The 26,305-nt window shown below is 66.7% G+C and overlaps 1 protein-coding gene across 10 annotated transcripts in view; it reads left to right on the top strand.

The window, feature by feature from the left end:
* KCNQ1 (potassium voltage-gated channel subfamily Q member 1) overlaps positions 1-12,340 on the top strand; it is a 320,665-nt gene extending 308,325 nt beyond the window's left edge. For 4 of the 10 annotated variants that reach the window (XM_058690019.1, XM_058690024.1, XM_058690018.1 and 1 more), the window contains 2 exons: positions 9,719-9,787; positions 11,167-12,340. In XM_058690019.1, the coding sequence (XP_058546002.1) occupies positions 9,719-9,787; positions 11,167-11,388 (291 nt within the window). In that variant the 3' untranslated portion in view covers positions 11,389-12,340. The remainder of the gene's footprint in view (positions 1-9,718; positions 9,788-11,166) is intronic. The other 6 variants (XM_058690021.1, XM_058690025.1, XM_058690020.1 and 3 more) reach the window with 3 other exon arrangements.
* Positions 12,341-26,305: the final 13,965 nt, after the last annotated feature.

Here is a 26,305-nt window from a genome sequence, read left to right as displayed (position 1 = left end):
GGAGGAAGAAGCCTTTAGCAAGAGGGGAGGGTTGTCCCTCAAGGCTTGACTGTGAGCCCCGGGCCAAGGAGGGGCCAGTGGGAGCAGAAAGGCAGGTGCAGGGGCCGCGTGGAAGGGCCACTGCAGAGCACAGCCTTGGCCACGGCCCCCAGAAGGCCACTTCCCGGAGCAGAGCCCCCTCCCCTGAGTCCCTCGGAGCCTGCACAGCTGGGGGATGGAGGCGGGGGGTGGGGGTTGTCCTCTGAGCCCTCAGCCTCCCCGCCACCGGCCACGTGGCTCTCCCAGAGCCCCACCAACAGGCTCCCTGCGCGGCCGCCCCCAGGAGCGGGCTCCGTGGACATGTTTCCACAAGACAGCCCCAAGACCTGTGTGGAATAAAAACAAGCGAGTGGAGAGCCGCAGCGTCTCCCGTTACCATTTATGCTAAGACCTGCCGCGGAGGGAGTCTGTCCACGTGCGCCCGTCGGTGCCTTCGAGTACAGCCGCAGGGGGAAAAGCCAGGTGACCTGGGAGGGGAGAGGAGCTGGGGTGAGGCGGCCGGTCCAAGGGGACAACTCTCTGAAACGTCTTCGCGTTTGGGGGCAGCACTTAGACCACACGCACCTTGCGAGCGGGCCGGCTGGAAAACGAGACCACAAGAACCCCCAGCCGGGCCGGGCCGTGGACTGGGGAGGGGGCTCGGCCGGCGGGGCCGGGCAGGTGGGGTTGGGTGCACGGGCCCCAGCCTGTGGGCCCAGGCTGAGCGGGGACAGGGAGCGCGGCCTGAGAGAGGGGTGCAGAGAAAACGCTCCGGGCCGTGGGTGTGGCCGGAGCTGGGGGACAGGGAACTGGTCAGAGGCAGCTGTGAGGTGCTGGGAACCTGGGGGACACCCTGGGGCCTTCTCCTTCTTTCATGGGCCTGAGGGGACTGTCCAGGGGAGCCAGACCCTGCCCCCCAGGAGACCCAAGCACATACACGGGGACCTCCATTCTCAGACGGGCCCCTTCAGCTGCCCCACGCAGCTGTCCCCTCCCCGTTGGGCCCAGAGTCAGCCGGCCGGTGAGGGGTCACGGATGGCCTGTCCCTGCTTTCAGGGAGGCAGATGTTGAGGAAGCAAACAATGCCAGCGGTGCCCGGGGCAGAAGAAGGAGAAGGATCCGTGGGCTCTGCGGAGGGGTGGACTATTCCAGGAAGTGGGACCGGCTGGTGCAAAGGTCCTGAGGCAGGGAGGGTTGTGGCACATCCAAGGAACCAGAAGAAGCCAGCCTGGGGCATGAAGGGGCAGTGACTGAGGTGGGACACAGGGCCCAGACCGTGAAGGGCCCTGTGGCCAACGCGGGGCCGTGTCTCCATTCCGAGAGCAGTAGGGAGACCTCCAGGGACTGCGCTTAGGGCCAAGACGGGCTGTGAGGACGGAGGCGAGGTCTGTTGGCCATGGAGAGCTGCAGGGAGGGTGAGCCGAGCCTGGAGGGGGCACCGCTAGGTGGCCCGGAGGCTGGCGGGCTTAGGGCTCCCGTATGCCAGGCCCCGGCCGAGGGCCCCCCCGGGTGGGGGCGTGGGGGGTGGCCAGGCCTGACCAGAAGCAGCCGGTGGCAGAAAGCACACGGCCAGCAGAGCCACCGGCAGCCCCTGCCCACCTGCCACCCGTCGCCGGGCGGGGTATCACCCTCCCGCCGGCCTGGGGTTCAGCCGAGGCACCCCTCCCCCCGCCCCGCCGCTGGCTCCAGGTACAAAGTGTCCTGCCCGGCGTCCCCCTGGCTTCCTGGACTCTGAGGCTCGTCAGAGGGGCAGCGCAGGGGGGAGGCGGGGGAGAATCAAACGCAGGTGGGGCGTTTGCACCGCCAACATAAACACGGCCTCTCGCTTCCAGCCCCCGTTTCCAGCCTGCCCTACATTCCCGCTTGCCCGGCCCCCGAGCAGGGCGGCTCCGTCGGCCCGGCCCAGGGCTGCCGGACGTGGGCAGGGCGGGCGGCGGCCCCTGCTTGGCCTCCGCTGCCGGGACCCCCCGGAGGCCCCGCTAGGGGCTGGCCGGCCCGGCAGGGAGGCCCGAGCCCCACCCGGGGTCTCCCCCAGCCCACCGCCCAGGCCCCCCTTCCGGGCCCCCCGGACTCTGCCCCGACCCCCTCTGCGCCGGGAGCCTTCTCCTCCCTGAAGCATTGCCGTAAGCCGGTCGCGGAGGCCTCAGTGGGGCTTGCTGGGGCCGTGGATGTGTCGTCCCCGACGAAGGCGCGGGGGGAGGGCAGGGGACTGCGTGTCCGGGAGGACGGACTGTGTCGACGAACAGCACAGCGCACACAAACTCTGCAGGGCTTTTCATCCGGGGGGGGGGGGGGGGGGAGGGGGGCGGACAGGAAATAAAACCCATGAGAAACAGGCCGGTGGTGTGGGCATGAGCTTTGGAGGAAAGGAAAGGTAGACGGGCCCGGGGCCTGGGGGGCAGTTCTCTGCATGCAGGACAGAACCCAGGGAGGCTTCGTGGAGGAAGTGGCAGAACGGGGACGAGCTGAGGGCACGAGCCACGTGGGGTCCCAGGAGGATGTTCCTCACGGCCAGGAGGGAGGGGGCGGGAGCGGGGCCAGACAGGGGGCTCCGAGGCCGGGGCCGGCAGGGCGGGCGACGGGCTCGGACCACACAGTGGGACAGAGCACAGGCTTCCCCCGGGTGGGAGCAGAAGAACGCATCCCTCGGGCTGCGGGGGCCAAGGGCAGAGCGCACTGGCCTTGTCCTGGTGAGCTGGTCCCCGCTCCCCTCGAGGCCTCTTCTGCTGGGCCCGGGGACGGAGCTACCGAGGTTCTCCACCTCCAGAAAGAACAGCCCTGCCGTGTAGGAATGACCCAGAGCAAAGCGCGTTGTTAGGCCGCCATTATTAGGGTCTTCGCGCAGATGACAAGGTAGGTTGGGGCGTAACGAACATCGTGTACAAGAAGGTCTTCGCGTGCAGAGGGGAAAAGGAAGGCCACTCAGTAAAGTTCGGTGCGTCGATAGGATCAGCACTGAAACCTTAGTTCAAACTAACTCCCATGCAAATCAAAGGTTTGCGGGTAAAGTACACATCCAAACAAGCGCCAGGAAGAAAGGGCCACCCAAGTGTGCACAGAAATCTAGAAGCCGGAAAGGGGAAGAGGGATAACGCCCACTGCGTGAAAAAGCAAACAGATAAATAAGACTTTTGTACGGCAAGACGAAACATAATATTCACGACTGCCACAAACTGATTCACCACGCAAACGGCACACTAGGGAAAGCCGGTCAGGATGTACGTGTCAAAGGACAGACTTCCTTAATATACAAAGAGCCCTTACAAATCAATGACGATGGAAAGGCCTGAGAGCAGTAGCGGCAGTGCTCCTGGCCCCTGCTCCAGAGACAGAGCAAGCCCTGGGTTTGGGGGACCTCTGTCCCTCCTGCCTGGCACTGGAGCCCCCAGAGAATGTCAGGGGGCCTCATTCGCTCAGCCAGCAGTATTTGTGAGGCACCGACTTTATCCCACGTGTATCTACCCGGCACCTACTACATGCCAGGCTCTGGGAGACCCTCTGGGGATACAACAGTGACAGCGTGGTCGAAGGCCTGGCCTCGGGAGCCTTCGGTTGGTGGAAGGGGCCACGGGGAAGTAAACCAACACACTAGGACATTTTGCGGAGTGGAGAGAGGTGTAGACGGAACTGTGAGCAGTGAGACCAGGAGGCTCCTGGCTGGAAAGGTCGGGGAAGTCTGCTCTCAACATTGGAGCTGAGGTTATACGACGTGGTGGCAGAGCGAATAGCACGTTCAAAGGCCCTGGGGCAGGACCAACAGGGGCGTATGTCAGGGTCTGAGAGAAGAGGATCAGGGAGGACTGGGTGAGGGGGCTGCGGAAGATTCGCTTTCACTCCGGGAATTCCGTGGAGGGCAGTGGCGCAGGTCCGCGGGGGGAAGCTCGGCCTGGCAGCTGTCTAGGGCGAAAGGGAGACGGCCCAGCCCGTGGGTGACCAGCGGCTATGACAGTCTCATCCAGCGACGCGGCCGGCCAGGCTGGGGTGTTGGAGAAGGAGAGGCCGGGGTCGGATTCAGGGCCCCAGCGGGTGGGAGGTACTGAGTGCTGTACTGTGTGAATGTCTGAGCTGGGAGGACAGGGCTGGGGGCAGGCTGGAGCCCGGGTGCCCTCTGGGACCCTGCTGGGCCGAGACCCCGTGAGACCCGTGTGCCGGCGGAGGCGAGGTCCTGGAGTCCCGGCGGGGAGCACGGAGCTGGGGCCTGGAGTTGGGGGTGTCTGTGCAGAGGGACGCCCTGGGGCTGGGTGTGCAGGGTTGCGCCATGATCCTGAGGCCCCCGTCGGCGGACGGCCGGGAGCCCGGCGGTGCTGGGCGTCCCCCCTTCTCCCGCCCCCGGGCAAGCACGTGTCTGTGGGCGGGGAGAAGGACTTTCTCAGAGGCAGGCGACCCGTGCTCCTGCGGCGTGCTCAGCGAGGGCCATCCAGGCCCAGGCAGGCCTCCGGAAGGGGCCTGGGGAGTGGCACCGACCGGGCCCTCACCGTCCGGTCACGGTACGCCAAGGACCCGGCCGAGACCCGGCTCAGGCCACCTGCCTCCTCCATGTGCGCGGCCTCCTCCATCCGCCCTGCAGCGCGAACGGCACAGCAGGCCACGCAAGGGACGGGCTGGGACAGGGGCCCTGGTCCGCGGCCTCCAAAACACTCACCTTAGCAAAGTGCCCACCCACCGAGCCCCCCGTGACACCACTGCTGGGGCCGAGACGCAGTGGCTGCCGCGTCTCCTGCCTCTCTGGGCCGGTGTTCACCCAAGCAGAAGGCCTGGGAGACGGCGGGAGGACACGACGCGTGTTGGTGGCCACGAGTCCCTGTTGGAAGACACCTGGCACCTCGCAGAGCCCCCCGCCGAGTGGGGCCCCTGCTACTCACCCCCTGTGTCGCGCTGTCCCAGCAGCACCGCCAGCTGTGGCCCGGCACTCACCTCCTTGGCACGTGCAAAGGCCCAGGGGCCTCAAGGTCCCGCTAGACACACTCACACCCTCGGCAGCTCAGGGGACGATTTGGTGGGCGGCGAACTGTGTAAAATCACACCCGAGCGGCCCACGCATCCCCCGACACAGTCCCCCGTGCTCCGTAAAGCCCGGTGTGGGTGTGCGTGCACGCGCGTGTGCACACACACGCACCGACCGGCCTGCGCCGGAATCCTGGCTCAGCCTCAGTCCGCACAGCACACGTGCACGCCTGAACACGCGCTCCCAGGAATCACTGGTCACGAGGCAGCGGGACCCTTCGTCGGAGTTCAGCGGGTGCCGGGCCCTGGTTCCGGGGTCCCGAGCGTGAACCCTTTCAATCCCTGCAGCTTCCCGCCGAGGGGGCTTGTGCCATCGCCCGGAGAAGCGGGCTCAGGCAGCGACCCACCCCAGCCCGCCCCGCTCGGACCCGAACCCAGGCGGCCTGTCCGGTGCCCGGCCCTCCCCTTGCACCCGGACCCCGCGCTTATGCGGCACACCTGTATGCACACGGCCACCCCCACCCCCACCCCCGGCCTCCCGCGGCTCCCCTGCACGCCCCCCGGGGCGGCTGGGTGCACGCCCGCTGGCCGCAGGGCGGAAAGGCCCAGCCGAGCGGCTGCCCCGGGGACTGGCAGTAAACCCCAGCAGCTAGAAACACGGTCTGTCTTCCTCCAAGAGCGAAAGCACTAAAACAAAGCCATAAACGCAATTACACCGTCTCCTGCCATAAATTAGGACGTTACGAAGCGCTGTGATCTATTCGCACTCATACCCAGCTCCGTAAGACGGCCCGGCCCCACGGGCCCTCCCGAAAGGGTGATTTACGGGTGCTGTTGTCAGCGGCTTGCCGTGGGGGAGGGGGCTCCCGAGCCCCGAGGAGTCGGGGGCCCAGCGCAGGCCACATGCGCGCTCGGGGCCGGCCGGGCCGCCTGCCGGGCAGGGACACCTCGCACCTCCCCCCTTCCCCTTGGCCCGAGGGTCCCCGGGGGGCTGGGCCCCGTAGCACCCGCCACGTTGATCCTGCCAGCGTTCACCGGAGCCCCCCAGCGCTGGCGAGGAAGGGCGGGGGTCCCAGGCGCGTGGAGCCTGATTCTAATGAGTGACACAAACCCACACTGGGCGTCTCAGGGGAAAGAGGTTAGGCGCTGCTCAGGGGGATCGGGAGGGCGGCGAGCTCGGTCGGTGATGTTGGTAAGACCTAACGGTGGGAGTGGCTGGTGCAGACAGCAGGAGCGTCCCCGACGCAGGCCACCATGTTTACGGACCGGCCCGGAGGTCTGGAGTGGACTGAATAAAGAGGGAAGAAGGAGGGGAGGCCAGAAAGCCAAGGGGGACGTGCCGGGGGACCACAGCAGGGACGCGGCTTCTGGGACTGAGGTGGAGCTCGTTGCAGGGGAGAGCTGGCTGACAGGCTACTGCAACCGTCCCAGCCAGGGAGCACGGCGGCCTAGCCTGGGCTGGGCCGTGGGTGGGGGGGCGGGGAGCAGGGCTCTCCCCGGCTCCACCGACAGACACGATACTGAGCCTGATGCCGAGATTTGCAACCTTCTCCTGAGGCGAGGAAACCGCGGAAGGGACGGGCCGGGCCCAGAGAGGTGGAAAGGCCTAGATGGGAGTGCAGGACGCCGTGCGCTCGCAGTGTGCACGTGCCGGTGTGTGTCCCCCGCCCGAGCCTGGCGCGCTCCAGATCCAGAGGGCAGCGGACCACGGCTGTCGCATCAGGGGGCCCTCCTGCTGGCACAGTCAGTGGGGAGAGCTCTGGGCAGGCAGACCCCAACACCTCCGCGTGGACACGGGTGCCCGGCATGTGCGGGAGGGCACAGGGGGCAAAAGCCTAGGTTCCGGTGACCCCCACCGCCCTCCCTGACCAGGCAGCGGCTTTCTTTCTGATCGAGGGCCAGGGGCCACGCCCACAGGAGCAGGGCACAGGCGTGGCAGTCTACAGGGATAGAGGCCCCAAAAGTCCCGGAGTGGGGACGGGACCACCTGCTCGGTGGCCCCACGGCCCCAGGTGGAGTGTCACCCCCTCCGTCCTTCCTGCGTCCAGCAGGGCCCGTGGTCCCGCTCGGCGTGGCCGGGCTGTGTCATGGGGCGGGCCGGTCGGCATTCACTCCTCAGACCCTGTGTCCCACCCTGTGTTGGGGGCTTCGCATGAGCTCTGTGTGTTTGGAAGAGGTGGCGGGAGACTTTGGGGTGAGACTTTGGGGTGCTGCTGGGGCCCTGGGGCCCTGGACAGGCAAGGCGGGCTTCTGCCCTGAGCTTTCCAGCACAGGGCTCCCTCCTGGCTGGGGGAAGCGACCCCTACCCCGAGTCCCTCCTAGCCCTGCCCCCAGCTGTGGGCCAGCCACACCCCTTCCTCCAGGAAGCCTCCAGGGACTCGAGGTGCACCTGGACCGCAGCCGCTTCGCCGTCTAATGGGCTCGGCAGTGGTGGGGCTGGGAGAACGGGGACCGTGCAGGTGTCTCAGGTCTGCAGCCGGGGGGGGGGAGGGGGGGGGGGGAGAAGACGGCCGGCGGCAGCCCCAGGGCCCCCACGTTCCTTGGGCCTTCACTCCCGCACCTCCCTGGTATCTGTGACATGGGAGGGGGAGAGCTGGGGGCCTGCAGGACGGATGGAGGGCAGGTGAAAGGTGAGGTTATGCAGACGGGCTGAGTCCTGGCAGCCATGTCCCCGTGCATGTCCCTGGCGTGTGAGCCAGCGTGGAGCCAGCTGGGGCCCCACACTCCTGCGTGCCTTGAGCCTCGGACCCCCAACTCCCTGCAGCCCACACGGGTCCTGGACGGTCTGCAAACAGGAGGGCCCAAGTGACCTTCGTCCCGGGACCCTACAGACGGCTCTCAGATGTCCCGAGAGCAGGTCCTGCCCCACCTTGAGACCCTGACGGCCCGTGGCCCCAGGGCACCGCGAGCTGCCTCCCAGAGCAGGGGGCTCCCTCCCTCGAGCCCCAGGCCTTGGTGTCCCCCCTCCCACACCACCCCTTGGCTGTCTCCCACCAGTGCGGCCAGGGCCATCAGCAGATCTGGGGCTGGGATCAAGGCCAGGCAGGTTCTGCAAAAATTTCCCTTGAAAGACTCTTTTTCAAGATTTTCTTTTGAAAACAAATTCATAACCACATCACACAGGAACCCTGTCGCCTCGGGTTTGATCACCAGCCGCCCGGGGCCCTCTCGCTAGCTTTTACTCTAATTGCTTTTTGCTCCTGCGAGGGCCGCGTGCATCGTCTGCTGAGTGGAGACCAGGAACAAGGGCGCTTTTGTCGGCCTTAGTCTTTCAGTCCCTATCAGATTGCAAGGAAGGATGAGGTCCCAGATCCCCAAAACCCATCTGCCCCAGCGGCCCCGGGGCCCGAGCACGGCGGCCTTCCCCTGGGCACCCGCCAGGTGGACGCACCTCTGTGGCCCACGGCAGCTACCCCGGCCCTCTGAGTGCTCATCGCGTCACCTTCCACCGTGTAAGCGGGACAAAGTCACCTGTGCCCAAGTGGAGAAGAGAGAGCGCAGGACAAGGCCACCTCAGGGACCGTCTCTCTGGGAAGTGACAGAGCCAGGCCCAAGGCCAGACAGGAGCTACCCGCCCGCCACCCCAGCTCGGGCCCTTCGGAGCCCACCGGCCCGGGCGAGTAAGGCCCCTGCCAAGGGGCTGCTGCATGAGTCCCGGGACCACCCTGATGCCCTGCCCCCAAGCACAAGAGTGTCGGACTCCATCAGCCTTGAGGGGCAGGGCCTAGGGGCTGGGAAGTACAGGGCAGACTTGGGGTGCTCAGAGCCAGCAGCTGAGCCCAAGGTAGCCCTGGGGGCAGGGAGTGGCACCAAGGCCAGCCACTGAGCTCCAGGAGGGGCACGGCTCCGGGGGAAGGGGCCGGGAGGGCTCTGGAAGGCTTGTCCCCGCCCCCACCACCGTTCACCGCACCCCTGCCGGCCCCAGCACGGACCGCAGGACAGTGCCCAGGCGGCCAGGAGAGGCCCGGCCTCCCCCGCCCCTCCCGCACCCCTGCCACACCTCTGTTTCCTCTTTGCCCCAGAACACCCTGTAAAGGCTTCCATACCCACATGCACACCTGGGGGCTTCGACACATGTGCACGTGCCGTAGGGTGAAAGCTTATGAAACCACAGATTCTCTTCTGTAATGTACTTGGTGCTTTAATTAATGCCAAACCGATCGATACCCGAGCTGGGGCCAGTTAAGTGCCACTGGGCCACGCCCGGATGTGCCTTGTTCAAAGCCAGTGGTGTGCAGGCCTCGGGGAGCCCAGATGACTTCCCGTGGGCCTCCCAGGGCTCCCGCAGGTAGTGGAACTGAGGGGCCCCGGGAGTCTCGGGCCAGGGAGGGAGGTGGGGTTTGGCTGTGACGGCGAGCAAGCCCCCCCCCCCCCCCGCCGCGTCGCCTCCTGTCTCGGTCACTGTGAGTGTCCACTCAGCCTTCTGAGCTCAGCCCAGACCCCTGCTCTCACCCCTTCCCAGGACCGGCTGCCTCTGCCCTGACCCCTCCCTGCCTGACATGCGTGTCTTCCCAGCACAGAAGCCCAGGGGTGGGGGCCGCAGGGGTGAAATGGGAGAGGCGGGGGTCCCGGCCGGTGGCCGTGAGCAAGTCCTCTTCTTGGGGCCTCGGTCAGTGGCCTCCAAATGGCTCTACGGGGAACGAGGGTGTTGGACGGTCACGTGGGGGGTGTTCAGGGGGTGGTTGAGCGGAGCGGCCCCAGGCCCCACCGCAGCTGAGCCAGAGAAGCCCCACTCCCCTTCCCCTTCCCTCTACAGCCGGGGCTCTGGCACCAGATTTATCCGGGAGAAGAGGAGATCAGGCCCCTGTCCGGGGACCTTACGCAGGTTACGTCTCAGACCCAGCTCCATCTGAGGGAGGCACCGGCCTCAGCCCCACCGAGCTGGGAGACGGGTCACCCGGGTTTTGCCTCTGGGGAAAGGGCAGGGCCCCTCCCACAGCCCTTCTGATGGAGGGGGGCTGCTGCTGGGACGGGGGTTTCTCCTTCTGGCCCCCGTCTTGGCCTACCTGGTACAGGGTCTCAGGTGAAGGGACTCCTTCAGCTCCTCAGGAGGGACCCCCTCTGCATCTTGTTTGGACCATCCCCTCCCTCCCCTGCCCTCCCCTCCAGCTCCGGGTCTAGGGTGGGCAGGAGGGGGGGCAGGCCGCCCTGGGGACCAGCTCCTGGGTCTCCAGCCCTCGGGGGTTTAAGGCCACTTCGCCCCGCAGCCATCTTCCCCGGGGCCGGCCGGCCAGCACCCGGCTCTGCCCGGTCCCGGGGAAGTGGGCCCCGGGCGGCCCAGGACGGAGCCCTCAGGTAGAACTGCGCTCCTCCTCTCCCGTCCCCACCGCTCCCGGTGCTCCCGGTACCCCAGGCAGTGGAAGGAAGGCCTGATTTCTTCTCTGATGGAGCACCGGGAAGGAATCACCCTCAAGGGCACCGTGACCCCAGACCCTGGCCCACACCCGGACCCCACGGGCCCACGCACGGCTCACCGGCTCGGCACGCCTCCTGGCCTACTCCCTGCGGGCAGGACCCAACCCAGGGCCCACCGGGACTCCCTGCGCCGCCCCAGCCTGGCCCCCGACCCTGCACTCCTGGCTGGCTACCCAGCAGCCCCTGCCGGGGAAGCGCTCGCTGGCCCCGGGCCGTGCTGCGCCCGCATTCGCTTCCGGTGTCACGGGGTGGCCCTGTCTTGTCCACCAGGGGCAGCCCCAGTGCCCAGAGCAGGACAGACTACTGGAACAGAGCGTCGGGCCACGTGGCCAGAAAGAGCGCCGGGGACCCTGGCCTGGCCCCTGGGGGGGGTCGGTGGGATGGACCCCGGGTCCAAGAGTGCCCCGGTGGAGCACACAGGGTCCTGATCTTCTGGCTCAGCGGGAAGACAGTGGTGCCGTCGGTAGGGGGGCAGAGGGGTCAGGCGGAGGGCGGACCCCACCCCGTGACCCTCGAGCCCTCCCCAGGGCTCCACTTTCGGGAGAAGGGGCGGGAGGGGCCTCTTGCACAAGTGCAGACACACGCGCGGGGCGGGGGGGGGGGGGGGGGGGGGGGTGGCGGCCCGGACACACGTGGGCTCGTTCCGCGCGCACACGGGCATGACCGGGGCCCGGGCGCATTTGCACGAAGGCACCTCCCGCCCCCGGGCTTCTCGGAGCCCGGGGCCCCGAGGCCACGTGCACACCTGGGCTGCCCCCACCGGCCTCACCTCTGCTCCCGTCTCCACAGGTGGCGCAGCTGGACCAGAGGCTGGTGCTCATCACGGACATGCTTCAGCAGCTGCTGTCCCTGCACCACGGCGGCCCCCCGGGGGGCCGCCCCCCCAGCGGCGGCGGGGCTCAGGTGCAGCCCTGCGGCCCCACCAACCCTGAGCTCTTCCTGCCGGGCAACGCCCTGCCCACCTACGAGCAGCTGACTGTGCCCCGCAGGGGCCCCGAGGAGGGGTCCTGATGGGGGCTCGGGGCCCCAGGCCTTCAAGGGAAGGCCCGGAGGAGCCCCGGGCGGCCGGGCCCACCTCCCACCCAGCAGCGGCCCCCTGGGTCACCGGCCCCTCCCTCGCAGGCCCCAGACCACCCCCCCCCCCCCCCGCCGTGAGCCACGCTGCCCCGAGAGCCTGCTCTTAAAGGGTCCCCGAGGCCGCCTCTCCCCAGCCAGCGGGTACTAGAACTTGGCTGGGTTCGGGGGCCCCTCTCGGCTCTGAGACCATACCGTGGACCCCACATCACTCGTGTGGCAGTTGGGACACAGTGGCAGGGCTCAGGCTGGACACCCGAGGCACTTGGTCCATCCCACGTACGGCCAAGAGACAGCACAGGGAGTGCAGGCCCACCCTGGTAGGCCCTAGGGGGCTTCCTGAGAGGAGACAGAGGGGCAGCCTGGACAGGGTCTGGGGGTACCACACCCTCCGACTCGAACCCAGGACCCCTGGAGAAGGCAGGCAGGGCAGGGCAGGCCCAGCCCATGCCAACTCAACGATGCCCATGACGGAGGCCCCGGAGCCCCGCTCAGCAGGCCCCAGGCCTGGGCCACGGCTTCCGGCAGGAGGGACCAGCCCACCGCGGTCCCCAGAGTGTTCCCCTGGGGGTGGAATGTCCCCCACTTTGGACTGGCAGCTTCTCCCGCTCACTCCCTGCCCCGCGTGCGGCCCCCGCCTCAGCTCCCCGCCAGGTCCGATCAGCTGGAAAGAGGCACAGAACCGTCGTGTCCCCTGGCCGGCTGCTGGGCGAGGAGTTGCGTGAGGCTGTCACGGTCCGAGCATGGGACAGGGGCTCCTCCCAGGCGTCACGTCTCACAGAAATCAGAATAATTTAAGGTGATTTGGAATCTGTGTTTTAATGAGTTTCACAGTATGATTTTGACTCTTAATTGTGACGCTTTTCCTAATAAACGTGGAGTCACGAAATCTGTCTGGGCCCTGCGCTCGCCTGGATTCCTGAGGGAGCGACCCATCCTTGGAACACGCCTGTCCTCCTGGGGAGCACCCTGGGCCCGTCTGCCCTGCCCCAGGGAAGGAGAAGAAGCCCGGAGCCAGCCCGCTGGCAGGAGGGTCCCTCCCAGTGACCCACGGGCACCTTGAGCCCAGGCCATTACTGCCCCGTCCCCATAGCCAGCACCGAGGTCAGCTTTGTCCACACGAGCTGAGCAGAGGGAAGGAAACATGGCCTGCCATCCAGGCCTTGCCCCTTTGCTGTTGGCACCTTTGCTGGAATGTTCTTCCCACCCTCACCTCCTTGTATTGAAATCGCTTCTTCGGTCCGGGGCCCAGCTCAAAGCCCCCTCCTGCTCTCTCTGGAAGCCCCTCAAGGGAAGCAGCCCCTCCAGGCCTTGTGACTCCTCCAAGGGACAGGGGTGATGGGTGAGGTCATTGTCCTCAGACACGCACAGGGTTGGAGCTCAGGGACCGTGTCCTCCAGGCCCACGGCCCACACGCCAGCTGTCATTTCTTGGGCCACAAGGCTTGGTGTGGACAGGACAGCGCCCAGCCCTCCCCTGCGCGCCTACCTGGGCCACCCCACCTCCCGGTCCAGCTGTCTTCGCCTCCTGCCCAGTGGACAGGATCCCCCCAGTCCCCTTACAGGTAGGTGCCCAGGTGGCTGCTAAATAGGAACTCACGGTCTGTGTCATAGAGGAGGGGGCCAGTGTTGAGAGAGCTCGCAGAGGCTGTGGATCCCGTCAAAGGCTGCAGCCTTGGTTGGCATGGCTCCTGACTGGGGCTGTTGTGGGCACCTGGCGTGGCCAAGATGTGGTCACGGCCTGTCTCCCAGCAGCCCCTGAGCCCCTGGGGAAGGCAGGCACCTTGGTAGGACCCAACACTCAATCCAGGCCTGGTCGGAGCTGTGGATGCGGGGGTGAGGGGGGCAGAGCCACCCAGGGGAACACTCGTCTGTCCCCCCCCCACCCCCCCCCAGGCAGACCGGCCCTGGGCCGAGCTGCACCACGGCAGTGGGCACGTCCGGGCCCACCCTCCCTTTAAGGAGATCAAGGAGCAGAGACTGGATCCCCACGGCAGGGGGCGGGGTGCAGGGCCCCTGCACAGACATGCCTACCCCCCCTCTAGGCCTTGACTTCCCCATCAGTAACAAGGGGCTCCCTCGGGCCTGTCCAGAGTCAAGCAGGCTGGGGGCACGTGCCAGGGGAGCCCAAGCCCGCCCTCACCCCACCCCAGGGGCGCCCACGGCACTCTGCGTGGCCCCCCAAGCAGTCACCCTCGGCCGGGGTGGGGGGTGAGTCCACGCCACACACCTGTTCCTCCATCGTCTGGGACGCCTGTGCCCTCCTGTTCTCCTTCCAGCGCCCACCCACGTTCCCAGGCCAGCAGGGCTGGGGGCGGCTGAGAGTCGGGTCTCTGGAAGCCGCTGGAGGCCAGCGTCGGGACAGGCGGCCCAGGTTTCCGATGGAGGGGAAGCTCGGGCCCCTGTGGGAAGGGAGGGCCCCGGGTCCCCGCCTTGCTGCGCCCCAATGGGCCGCTGCCCCCTGGGGGGCTCCCACAGTGGGGACTCGGCATCTGGTCTGACCAGCGCGGGCCAGGGCGGGGGAGGACAGGAGGGGCGGCGCAGGGCCCGTGGCCTCCCCCCCACCACCACCCCTGCACCCACCGGGGGAGGGGCGGGAACAACAATTACTGGAAAGGCAAAAGCTGTTGTTTCCTTGTTGGGTAAACATTTGTGGAAACCCCAGGAAGCGGCCGGCTGGAGAGCAGGGCCCTCCGCGGCGCCCCAGGCCCCCCGGCCCCCCGGCACCCCGGCCCCCCGGCCCCCCGGCCCCCCGGCCCTCGGTGTGCTGTGGCGGGGCCGCCCATCTGGGCAGGGCACGGCCCCTGCACCCAGCCCGGCTTTGTTTTCCGTATTATCGACTGAACACAAAGTGCCTGAGTGCTTCACTCCTGGACGGGCCATTGCGGCCCTCTCGGGTGTGAAATGCAATTTACCTGAAATAAAGCCCAATTATGGAATTAGCTAATTAAAGCCCGCGGTGGAGGCTGGGCCCGGCCGGCCGGGCGCTCAATGCCCGCCCGGTGCCCGCGGTCTGGGGGAACAGATGGCGCCCCGGCCCGCCGCGCCGGCCGCATTCCTTCACTCTGTCCCCCGATAACTGACTTAGACAGCACACGGCCATCTGGTGTGTGACACATCCTGTGTGCCCCGGACAATGGCCCAGCGGACCTCTCCGGGAGAGGGCCGTCGCCCGGGCAACGGTGCATGTGCAGCCCAGGCCCACCGGCGGCCCCTCCCCCACCCCTTTGTGGACCTCGAGCACGCGGCTGCCTGGCGCTCGCCGCCGACAATGCCCACGGATATTCGTCCGCAGCCCCCGGCCTTTGTCTCCAAACTGGGCTCCCTTCTCAAGCCCCTCAGCGTCCGATGGGTGCTGGGAGCATCTGCTGGGGTGACAGGGTGGGGGCGGCCGCTCCCCGGGGCCCCCCCTCCCCGGGCTGGGGCCCCCTCCCCCACGGGCGTGCCCTCTGGAGCCGGGCGGGTGGCACCTCGCAGACGCTGGGCTCGGCCACGGGGGCCGGGCTCCGAGGCCCGTGCGGGCCCCACCCGAGGGTCGCCCAGTCTGGGGGCGGGGGGGGGGGGGGGGGGGGGCGCTGGCCTACCACCGAGTGTCTGTGAAATGGGAACCGTGAAGGTGCCCCTCAAAAGGGTGTGGGGGAGGGGCTGATGGAGCAAAGACATGTAGGCACTGGGCCCACATCTGGCACACAGTCGGTGCTTAATAAAGGCAGCCAGACAGACCGCCCGGGAGGTTCCTGGGTGCTGGGCTCGACCTTCTGGATGCACCCCTCCTGCCAGGCCCGCGTGACCCCTCGGAGCAATGTCTCGGCCCCTCCCGCACCCAGCCTCACCCCCCAGGCCGCTGGCGGAAGCCAGAGAGAGCCGTCCTATGCTCCAGGCCGCTCCCGTCCTGCCCAAGCCAGCCCTAGAGGCCCTGTGAGCCACATGGCACGTCCCCCCACCCCCCCGCCCCGGAGACCCCGAGTCTCCGGCCAGGCCGGCCCCCACTTATCCCTGTGCCGGGCCCCGAGCCGCCAGCGGGCACAGCACCCCCGCCGGGCTGGGGTCAGGAGCCGTGCCCACGATGTGCCACTGGAGAAGAGGCTTTCCTGGGACTTTGAGACCACAAGGATGGCCGGGCTCTGGGTACTCAGGAAGTGCCAGTTAAATCAAGGGATACAATGAGGGTTTGGAAAGAGGCTGGTGGCACCAGGGGGCTGCAGACATGCCCGGACGTGGGCACGGCTCCACCGGGCCGTGCCATCTGGGGAGTCCGCCGCCCTGTGCCCTGAAGGAGGGGATCAGGCAGGTGTTTTGACTGACGTGGCCGGACAGCTGGGGCGGGGGATGGGTGGCTAGAGGCAGATGTGGCCGGGGCTCCTGGGACGGGTGGGGGGGGCCAGAGACAGTGGCCTGAAAAAGGATCTTCTCTAGCACCAGAGCAGGGGCCACTGTCCTGCCCCATCCGAAGGTCCCTGCGGCCAGGCACCACCCTTCCCTGCCCGTTCCTCAGATGCCAGCCGTGTGGCAAGGGGGAGGGGTCCACTCTGAACCCAGGATCCTGCTCTCTCAGCGGGTCCTTCCATGACCTCCTGGGCTCGATTCTGTCGTTTGGCCCTCCCGGCAGCACCCCTGTGAGGCACCAGGGGTGCTGTGGGGGTGCTCGAGGTCTCCCCACATCCTTACCCCCTCCAACAGTCCCCAGCACCCCAGGCACCTTAGTGAGGCAGAAGGTGAGAGAGAGGAAACTGCCCCAGTTGGGCCTCCTGGACACCAGAGAATGCTCAGACCCTCCCTTCCTCTCACGCGGAGCCTCTGTCCCCGAGCCCGCCCTGCAGGCACAGCTACTCCCACCCCCCCCCTCACCTGTCCCCAGGCCCAGGTTCACACGTGTCTGGGCAGTAGCCCCTCACCCTGAGGAGGGCCCATCCTGGTGTCTGTCGGGAGCCTGGCCTCCTCCTGCTTCCTGCGTGGGGACCCAGGTTGCAGGAGCAGGGGTGTGGAGACTGAGCTGAGAGCCTGTTGCTTGGCTCCGCGTCCAGGACCCCCACCTGCCCACGACTCTGAAACCCCCGCCCCCTCCTCCTCTCCCGCCCCAGCCCCCTCCCTACCCTGCTCCGCGAAATTTCCCCCTGGTCTCTATAGCCTGTAGGAAGCGTGTGATCTTTGTAACATCAAAGCAGGAGACAAGAGCCGCTTGGATCAATCACGCCGGCCCGCTGCCCCAGGAAGCGGGTAGGAAACGGTAAAACACACCGTGAGGGAGCACCACACCCGGGGTGCTCGGGGGGAGCACGGACCGTGCTGGGGGAGGGAGACACTTGGAACAGAGAAGCCTCCGGGCACACGGGCCCACCCCACCTGGGGCAGCTGGGGAAACCGAGGCCCAGGGCACAGCCGGCCCCACGAGGCACTTGTCTGCGTGAATCTGCACCAGAAAAGCCTCAGAGAAGAGACAGGACTTCAGTGGCACAGAAGTCTGTGGCCAGGCTAGGAAGCTGGAGGGCAGCTAAAGCAGGTGCTGACCTTCTCAGATGAGATTGAAAGACCAGAGAGACCAGATCCGAGGACAAGATGTAGAAAATTCCTAGTTTGTGCGTGGGTTGAACACAGCTCCTCTGCTGGTCCGCGTCCGCCAAGGAGCCAGGAAGCACTACCACCTGCCCAACGGCCAAGTGCCGGTGGTCCATCAAGGCATGCTCACTGGTTCCAACAAGGCTGCCATTGCTCCTGCCACGCAAGAACATCCCAAGCTCCCCCGCAGATCCTCAAGAAACCGGTACAGGCCTAACTGCTGATTCAATCGACCAACCCCCACTGAATTCATTTTGGTTATTCCTTACTTTTATCCCTCCCCCACCACCCCCTAAACACACACACGGTGCAAGAATGGCCTCCCCTGGGAATGTGAGGGAAAGCAGTGGGGATGCAGGAAAAACTAAAGCTAGGAGCCAGGGATCCTCCTGTTCCCATCCTAGCTCCGCACTCTCTCGCCATGCATCCTTGGGCAGGGCACCCAGCGTCCGTGGACTTCAGCTGGTCGCGGTGGCCCCAGCCCCACAGAGCGGCCAGCAGGACGCGAAGCAGAAAAGAAGGCAGCACAAAAGCCACAGCAGCCTCACGACCAGGCGCCGGCGACAGAGCCCGCGGAGCTCAGGGAGGCGCGTGTCCCCGAACACGGGAACGCGCCCTCAGACACCGCAGTAACACGGAACCATCGCTGGATAGGAGCGTCCGCAGCACACTTTCGTTGAACAGGAAAGCTGCGGGGCGGCACCTGGCCTAATGCTAGGCAGGGGCCTCATGACTCTCCATCTGGTTCTTCTGGAACGGCCGAAGGAAGCCAGCAGGGGCCCAGGGAGGAGCAGCCCCTCCCGGCAAGGCCAGCCCTGGCCTCAAAAGCCTCAGGTGACTGCTCACGGGACACCCCCTGAGGCCAGAGGACCGGCCCCAGGGGCCTGGGGCAGGCGCACAGGGAGCCCTAAGCCCACTCCCAAGAAGGCGGGGCCACAGCCCCTCTGCCAAGGACAATGGGGGTGACAGGTCGGAGATGGATGCGGGCTCAGGGAGAGGAGGCTCGTGCTGGGAGAGGCCGGCCAGGGTAGGGCTGCCCCAGGCACTTGAGGGGGAGGTGATGCAGAGGCCTTGGCGGATGATGGGCTGGGGCCTGGGCGGGCCGCGGGGACCACAGCATTGCCTGGGAGAAGGGCCGTCCTGGAAGGGGGGGGGGGGGGCGGGGGCGGGCGGGAGGCCGTTCGAGAAAGGCTTTCTGAAGGGAGTTGTCGGGACGGTGGGTAATGTCATTAAGTAATTTCAAAGGGTCTTAATCAAATCCCCTCTCCCGTCCACAGGACTTCGTCAAAAGGCCTTTGGAAAGGAAAAGGAGGCCACAACAATCAACTTGGGCCTTCCACTTGACTGGCCGGCCCTGCGCGCGGGGCCTGTGGGCTCCTGACCCACCTACGCCTCGGCGCCTGACCCGAGGCTGGGCTCCCTGGGCCTCGGGGCGATCCCAAGCAGCCCCGTTCAGGGACAGGTCCGTGGGGGCACGGCTCCCTCCCCACCACCCCCGGGAGAGACCTCAGAGACACCACAGCCACTGAGAACCACCACTTACACAAAGGGAAACCGAGGCTCAGGCCGCTGTCCAATGTTGGTGGGAACGGGTTCAGAGCTTCTGAAGCCTGTGAACTCGGGCCAGGAGCACAAGGCCTCCGTACCTCAGTTTCCCCATCGGTCACATGTGGGTGAGACCACGTCCCATCCCACGGAGTTGCATCGGCTGTGAGCGCGGCCACAGGGTAGGTGCTTCCTGAATGTTCTGTGGTGGCTTCTCAGGCCCACAGCGCCCTGAGGTCCCGTCAGCGTCTTTCAGAACCCACTGTTTTCCCTTTGACCCTCTGCTCAAGGCAAAGACACACACACATCGTCACTGCGTGTCTCCAAACACCCCGAGTCCACAGTCCGGAAAGGGACAGTCCCCTCAGCCCTCACCCCACCTCCCTCTTCCCGCCAGGAGGCCACGGGGCGGCACCCTCCTCCAGGCAGGTGTGCAGCAGGTGCAGCCCCCGTGTCCAGGCTCACGTGTACCTGGGGCCCCGGGTCACCACCCCTCGGCCATGTGGCCACCGGGGAGCCTCCATGGTGCACCTGCCCGAACCCAGTCCGCACCCCCCACTAAAGGGCACAACTGGGGGCGGCCGGACCCACCCGGCCCGCGGGAGCCCGACTCGCTCTCCAGAGCGCCACCCGGCAGTCCTGGCTCAGCTCCTGGTCGGCCCGCGGGGCGGGGCAGCCCTGGTGCCCCCAAAGGACGCTGCAGGCTCACAGGAAGCAGCTGCCACGCACAGGGCACCTCCTGTCGGGGTCGGACCCAGCTGGCTGGGCCAGCAGGCGGCCAGGTGGGCACGCGCAGCGGGTGGCCGTGGGACGGCCGAATGAGCAAACGAATGCGTGAGTCCGCTGGAGACACTTCTGAACGCGGGCCCCCTGTTGGGGGGAGCAGGCACCCCCGTCCTGACTCATTACCGCCAGGCAGCCCTGAACCTCCTCGCCACCCTGCCTCCCACGAAGCGAGCAAGAAAGAGCCAGCCCTGCCCTCACCTCCTGCGGAACTCCAGCTGCCAGGGGAGGCCAGAGGCCAGCAGGTGGCCGGTCACAGCCCCCCCCCCCCGCCCCCCCGGCACGCGCCAGCAGTCCTCTCCTCCAGCCCCCCCCGGCCGTCCCCCTGCCACCAGCCTCAAGGTGAAGCAGGCGAAGCCATGCCCTGAGAATGCTCCGCAATACCCCGCGTGCGTCCGAGCGGCTTCGGTTACCCGGCACCCGGCTGGCCCAGCCTCCCTCCAGCCCTGCCAAGGCCTGGCAGCACCACCCCAGCAGCCCCTCTCCCTGCCAGCAGCCCTCGAGGCCGGGGGCGCGGGCAGATTGCTTTCCCCCTGTTCCCCTGGGAAAAGGCCTCATTGTGTACCGCCCCCCCCCCCCCAGCCCCGCCTGGCTCCGAGTCGCCCGCGCCCCGGGCTCCAAGGTCACCCGGCCTCACAGCACCTACCTGCAGCTCCAGCAAAGCGAATGCCTGCGGCAGACGACAGGCGCGGGCGGCAGGACAGAGCGCCATTCAGCCCGTGCCGAGCCCGCCTGGCCCGACCTGGTGGCCGCCACCCCCGCCTGGGCCCTCCCACGCCCAGGCCCCGGCCTCCAGGAGCCAGTGCTGCTCAGACTGCCTGCTCAGGGGACCACGCCTGGGGACCCAGGGACCCAGGGTAGGTGTGAGGGCAGGTGGACGGGCAGGCAAGACCCTGCCCACCTCTGGGGCCTCACACAGAGCAGGCAGCCCAGAGCGACCCCGGGGACCCTCCACGCTGACCGTTAAAAGACACGGGCCTCCTGCCCGGGCCCAACACAACAGGCAAGGCTTCCTGCCCCCCTTTTATGGATGAGGAGCCTGAGGCCAGGACACGTGACCTGCCTGCCCAGGTTTCTGCCCAGGTGAGGAGAGGACTGGGTGGCACGGGGTGTGTCTGACTCCCCAGACCCGCCCCCCGCCCTCGCCCTGCCTCGGGGTCCCCCGTGGACGAGCGGCAGGAGGCGGCGGCCCAAAGGGGAGCAGCCCGAGCAGCCGCTGCGGGAGGGTGAGACGCTGGAGGGAACGGTGTGGGTGGGTGGGCGGGAGAGGGCCAAGGTCTGCGGGACCCGGCCTGCCGCCCTGGACACAGACTCCCGTGCCCGCGTCACACGTGGGCCCGCAGCGGGGGAACGGGCAGTCCGGGCAGAAGGTCAACACACAAGCTGTGTCAAGGAGAGAAGGCGCTCGCCCCTGCCCTCCCTCTGCTGCAGGACAGGCCCAGCGTGACTTGGGGTCTGTCTCTTATCGCCCTCTCCCCACCCTCAGCCCTGGCCCCTGCGTTTGGGTGCGGCCTGCGACCTCGTAGGCGCCGGCCCCGGCCCGGCTGACCCCCAAGCAGAAGGAGGTCGTCTCTCTTCCAGTAAGGGTCTCCGGCAGCGCTGTCTTCTGTCCCGTCGGCCGCGTGTGGGCCAGGAAGGAAGCGAGGGACCGAGCGAGCAGGGAAACGGAGCTGTACCCGTGCGTCCTGCCCTCCCGGGCGGCCGGGCCGCACAGCCGCTGGGGGCACTCAGGTTCCACGGCGAGGACCCGGGTTCCAGCACGCCCCCCAGGCCGCCCGGGTTCCCGCTCCGGCATCCAGTCCCGGCCAGGGCTCGGCCCGGAGACAGTCCCGCTCTCCGGACGCAGGGCCACGAGTTGCCTCTCAGCTCTTCCGCCCGGCTGGTCACGCTGAAAAGAGCGTCCTGTAGCTAAAGGCATGAATATCGGCTCAACCCACTGCAGGAAGCAGAGACTGGAAACCCAGGGCAGGAGGAGCCCCATTCCCCCCCCCCCCATCTATGCACCGCTGTCCCAGCTGCTGCCACGTGCCCCCGGTGTGGCCACCACCACCTCCACTACCCTCCGGATCGGCCCCTCCTCCCCTTCTCCATTTACCAAACTCCTACTCACTCGACACAGCCCAGGGTCTGGGGCCCCTCCTCCATGAAGCCTTTCTGAAGGGCCAACCAAACGTGGCCCGGGCTTCCCCTCATAGCTCTCGGTGAGCACTGCTTCTGTGTCCCCTACAGACAGCAGTGCCCCCTCAGTGAGTTCTGGGGGGTGGGGGTGGGGGGTTGCATGACATAACCGAGAGGGTCCTCGGGCATTTGTCTAGAAACTTCCAATTTGCAGGAAGCCAGCTCAGCTGGGCCCGGGAGCTCCTGAGGACAAGAGCAGGGAACGTGGCCGTTCACAACGTTGGGTGCCAGGCTCCAGTGTTTGCTGATGGCTCGGACCTGACCTTGGAGAATGGAAGACGCCCATTAGGAACCACACCCGGAGCCCCTAGGGTTCCACCCCACATGCCTCCCCAGCCCCAAACTCCCCCCTACCCACCTCCCACATCCGGAGAATTTTGAAGGCAGCATAGGGAGAGCGGGTTTCTTAAATTCTCTGTACCCCATCCTCCATGGACACGCCCCCAGAGATTTGGGGGAACAAGGCACTGTGCACCAGGCCCCAGGCACAGACCCAGCACAGACGGGGCCCCGTCCTCACCATCATCATGACTGACTTGACTTTGCTTTGTGGGGCACCTCGCACCTTGTCCGATGAGCCTTGTTCCAGCTTCCGAAGAAGATCTGAATGCCGGGTGCTACCACGTCCCAGGCATCGTGCCTCCCGGCACCCTCGTGATGAGGGCAGGAAGGGGTTACCCTAGCCCATTTACACGGCAAAAATGCAAGACCCGGGTGTAGAAATGCCCCACCCAGTCTCACGTGCCCACCCTCCCAGGGACCTGTGCCCCCCCCAACCTGTGTGGCCCACAGACCAGGACGAGGGTCACTCAGTCACATCGCAGATGGGAGAACCCCTGGTCCTCGGGGCGGATGTCAGCCAGAGCCCCCACTCCTGCCGCCTGGCAGCGGGATGTACGACACGGGATGCCCCTGCACACCCACACCCTCCCAGTCTGCCTGCCCCCGTCTGAGAGACTCAGTGTTCCAACACTGGTCCCTGGACCCCAGTTTCCAAGAAAAGGTGTCGGCAGACTAATTTCCTCTGGAGTGTCGCTGGCCGCTCGACTTAAAGCTTGCTTTTAAGCTGGCGCTGGTGCCCCAGCAGGAAGGTCTGAAGGCGACCCGGATCTGACCCTGGGGTTAAGGACATTCCGGCCACTGCTAAAGGGAGATACGTGAGGGTCCCCCAAAATCATGATGCCGCCTAGTACTCGCAGCGTTAGGACCCAGCCCTTCCCAGCGTCTTCCTCATACACCCCGACCAGGATCCTAGGCCCGAGCCCCGCCCAGCTGACCCCAGGATGGGCAAGCGCCCCTCTGCCCCCTCCCTCGGCCCCAGACCTGCCTCCTTCAGGATGCCTCCCCACTACCCTCAGGCTGGGCCAGGGGCCCCCTCCACACGCTGGGAGCAGGTGCCGATGGGGAAGAAGGACAGTAGTCCCAGATGGACAACACCCTGAACAGGATCGCCAAGAATTCTGCTGGCCCGCCTGGGGAAACTGAGGCCCAGAGACAGCCACGCAGTGTCCTCTGTGCCTCATCCCAGCCGTAGGCCTCTGGGGGTACCAGAGTCTGAGCAATGCTGTCTAAAGCACAAGAGACCTCGAGGGGCACCAGGTGACCCGGGCCTCTCTGCAGGCTCCCTCGGGCCACGGGGCACCCCCCTCGTCTCTCTGCCCATGGCCCTCAGGCACCCTCCCACACATTTCTGAGTTCCTGAGGGTTTGGTCGGGGCAAGGAAAGAAAGATTATGAGCAGTGGCTGGCCTCTGGACCCCAGATCCCCAATTTCGAAAGCAACGAGTCATTGCCAAAGGTGGCCCCTGACTTTTAAGGCCTGTAAAGCATCTGTAAGTCACGGTTATCAGAGATTCGGGGCACTGGGGCGCCTGGGTGGCTCGGTCCCCTAAGCATCCAAGTCTCGACACTAGCTTAAGTCATGATCTTGCTGTGGAGGGATCGAGACCCGCGTCAGTCTCCATGCCGCGCATGGAGCCTGCTTGGGATTCTCTCTCTCTCTCTCTCTCTCTCTCTCTCCCCCTCTGCCCCTCCCCCCCTCAAATAAACATTAAAAAAAAATATTCCAGACATTAAATACCATGGGGAAAATTCCAAAAACTTGCCCAGGTGGCCACTAGGCCAGCTTTCAGTATCTCTGCAATGTAGAACTTCCCAACCTGGCCCCCACCATCCACGCCCACCCAGCCCGCCGGCCGGGATTCTAGAAAGGATCTAGTACAATTCCCAGAAAACCCTACCCGGGCGGTAGGTAGGCAGGGCAATAAAAGGCCCAGAGGGGCAATTATGGGGGGCAAGCGCGGGGTCTCCCGGGCTCGTGGCGGTAGGGCCCGGCCCGGACAGGGGGGCTCCGGGGCGCCCAGCCTGCCTCCCGCGCAGACCCAGAGCGGCCCAGGCCGCCCCAAGCCTCCCGGTGCCAGGCCGAGGCCTGGGCCGCGAGGGGCCGCGCGGGCCGGGCGGCGGGGGCGGGAGCGGGGTCGGGGGTCCGGCCAGCTTTAATGCGTTGACAAAGCCTCATTTGCAGGTCAATGCCGCGGCACACTCGCCTCTCCCCTCGCCCGGCGCCCTTTGTCCGGCCGCGCCCGCTCCTCGCGCCAGATGGCCGCGGAAATGCTAATTTCGGGCGCCCCCCGCCCCCCGCGTTTAATTGCGCCTTTGCAGATGGGCCGCGAGTGTGCGCTCCATGCAGATGAGCGCGGCCTGGCCGCCGGGGGCCTGCAGGCCGGCTGCCCTGGGGCCGGGAGCCGCGGCCGGGGTGCGGGGAAGCGGGGCGGGGGGGGAGGCAGGAGGGGGGAGGGGGCCCGAGGAAGAGGGGGAGGGGCACCCCCCCCCCCCCCCCCCAGCGCGCAGCCGGGCACGAGCGGGCACCCAGCGGGCCGGGCACGGGGAGCGCGCTTTTCCCTTTTCATTTCTCCAAAATGGGATCTTAAGTGATTCTGAATGAAAACAAATTGGTCCGCTTTCTTCTCCAAACAGACGCGCGGGGGGCGGTGGGGGCTGCGGGGGCGGGGGAGGGGCCGGCCGGGTGGCAGCGGGACCCCTGCCCGCGGGAGGGCCGTCCCTCCCCAGGGCCCTAGCCCCCAGGGGGCACTTGGGGGCGGCCTGGGAAGTCCGGGCAGACACGGGACTGACTTCTTTCGCTGCAGCCACGGCTCCCAGGCCTGCTTCAAGCAACCGGAAAGCCACTGACGCCCCTCCCTGGGTTTCAAGCCAGAAAAGGGCCGTCAGGACCCAAGATCGGGGCAGGCCATGGCCCCACACACCCGCTGGGGGTCAGCCTGGCCTCCTGCACTGTCTCCACCCCCGTGTGCAGGCCGGAGACCCCTTGGATGCCCAGCTCCCCACACCGGGCACCTCTGTGCCCAGAGCCAGCTCTGGCCTGACTACACAGAGCCCAGCGGGACTCTGGGGCTTGGGAGAGTGGACAGAATGAACCGGCGAGTGAGAGAATGAATGAATGACAGAATGATGGGGCAGGTCCCTTTGTGACCTTCCAGTATTTTAACCACAACCAGAAAAAGCCTGTGCTTCGGCGGGTGATGGGTTTGCCCCACCGGCAGCCATGAAACACAGTGGACCGGCTTCTGGACCAGCAAGTGCTCCCGACGCATCACTCGGGCCAGAGCCACCATCAGAGAGAAACGACTCCCGTTTGTTCCTCAGCTTTGCTGTTGGGTTTTTGTAACCTGTTCAGGCAAAGGGACGCTCTGTCGGCCGGGTCCGCAGCCGGCCAGCACGGTGACCTGGTCCAGCTGCCACCAGCCCATTCCTAGAGCACCCCCCCACCCCCCCCCCCCCCCCCCCCGCTGAGGCCCCTGCCTGGAGTCCCTTCCCCCCAGCCCTGCTCCACCTGCACTCCCTCCTAGATGCCTCGGGCTCCTCAGGGGCCGCTCTTCCCAAACAGTCCCCAGGCGTCTTCCTCACCTGGCTCCTCAGGGGAGCCCCCCCACCTTCACCTGCACAGGGTCTGGCCCTCTGGGGGACGTTACAAGGTCTCCTGCTGACAGGCTGGGGGCCAGAGGGCTCGCCCCCTGCCCCTTGATATCTGTCCCGACGGCCAAGGATCTGTGCCAACACAATGATGAGCCGTGGGCAGGGGGCGGGCCGTGGGAAACGCACAGCCAGGATGCACCGTGGAAGTTTCCATGGTCATGAGATGGAAACCATTTCCTATCAGTGTGGAAATAACAGCTGCCCTCCTCAGACTTCTCTTCTATTTTCTTTCCAGGAAACAGTTCAAACAGGATTTTAATAACCCTTCCAGACAAACATGGTTTGGTCCTAACCCCCTGTAGTCCCGTCATTAACCAGAGACTTCCATCTTGCTCCTGGGATCCAGCAAGAGCCTGGCCGGCTGAGCCCCCCACCCTGGGATCCAGCCAAGAGCCTGGCCAGCTGAGCCCCCCACCCTGGGATCCAGCCAAGAGCCTGGCCGGCTGAGCCCCCCACCCTGGGATCCAGCAAGAGCCTGGCCGGCTGAGCCCCCCACCCTGGGATCCAGCCAAGAGCCTGGCCGGCTGAGCCCCCCACCCCGGCAGTGTCCTGGGACCTGCAGCCTGCCCGGCTCACCAGCCACTGGGACCCACGGCCTTTGCTCGCTCAGTCTGCACTCTGGGTCCTCCTGTTCCCAGTTCCTGCTGCCAGTGTGCAACAGCAGCGTCCCCCCAAACCTGGAACCTGGACGCATCCAGCCCTCTCCTCACTTGCTGAGACGTAAGCCAGTCTTGTACAGTCACCAGCCACAAGGAAGCCCTTCTCCGGAAAGTTCATCTGCCCTTCCGCTTCCCCCAGTCA

The sequence above is a fragment of the Neofelis nebulosa genome, chromosome 10 (genome assembly GCF_028018385.1).
Source record: "Neofelis nebulosa isolate mNeoNeb1 chromosome 10, mNeoNeb1.pri, whole genome shotgun sequence".
In the NCBI taxonomy this organism is placed as follows: Eukaryota; Metazoa; Chordata; class Mammalia; order Carnivora; family Felidae; genus Neofelis; species Neofelis nebulosa.
The sequence above is the reverse complement of the archived record's forward strand: the minus strand, read 5'-3'. Positions and strand labels throughout refer to the sequence as shown.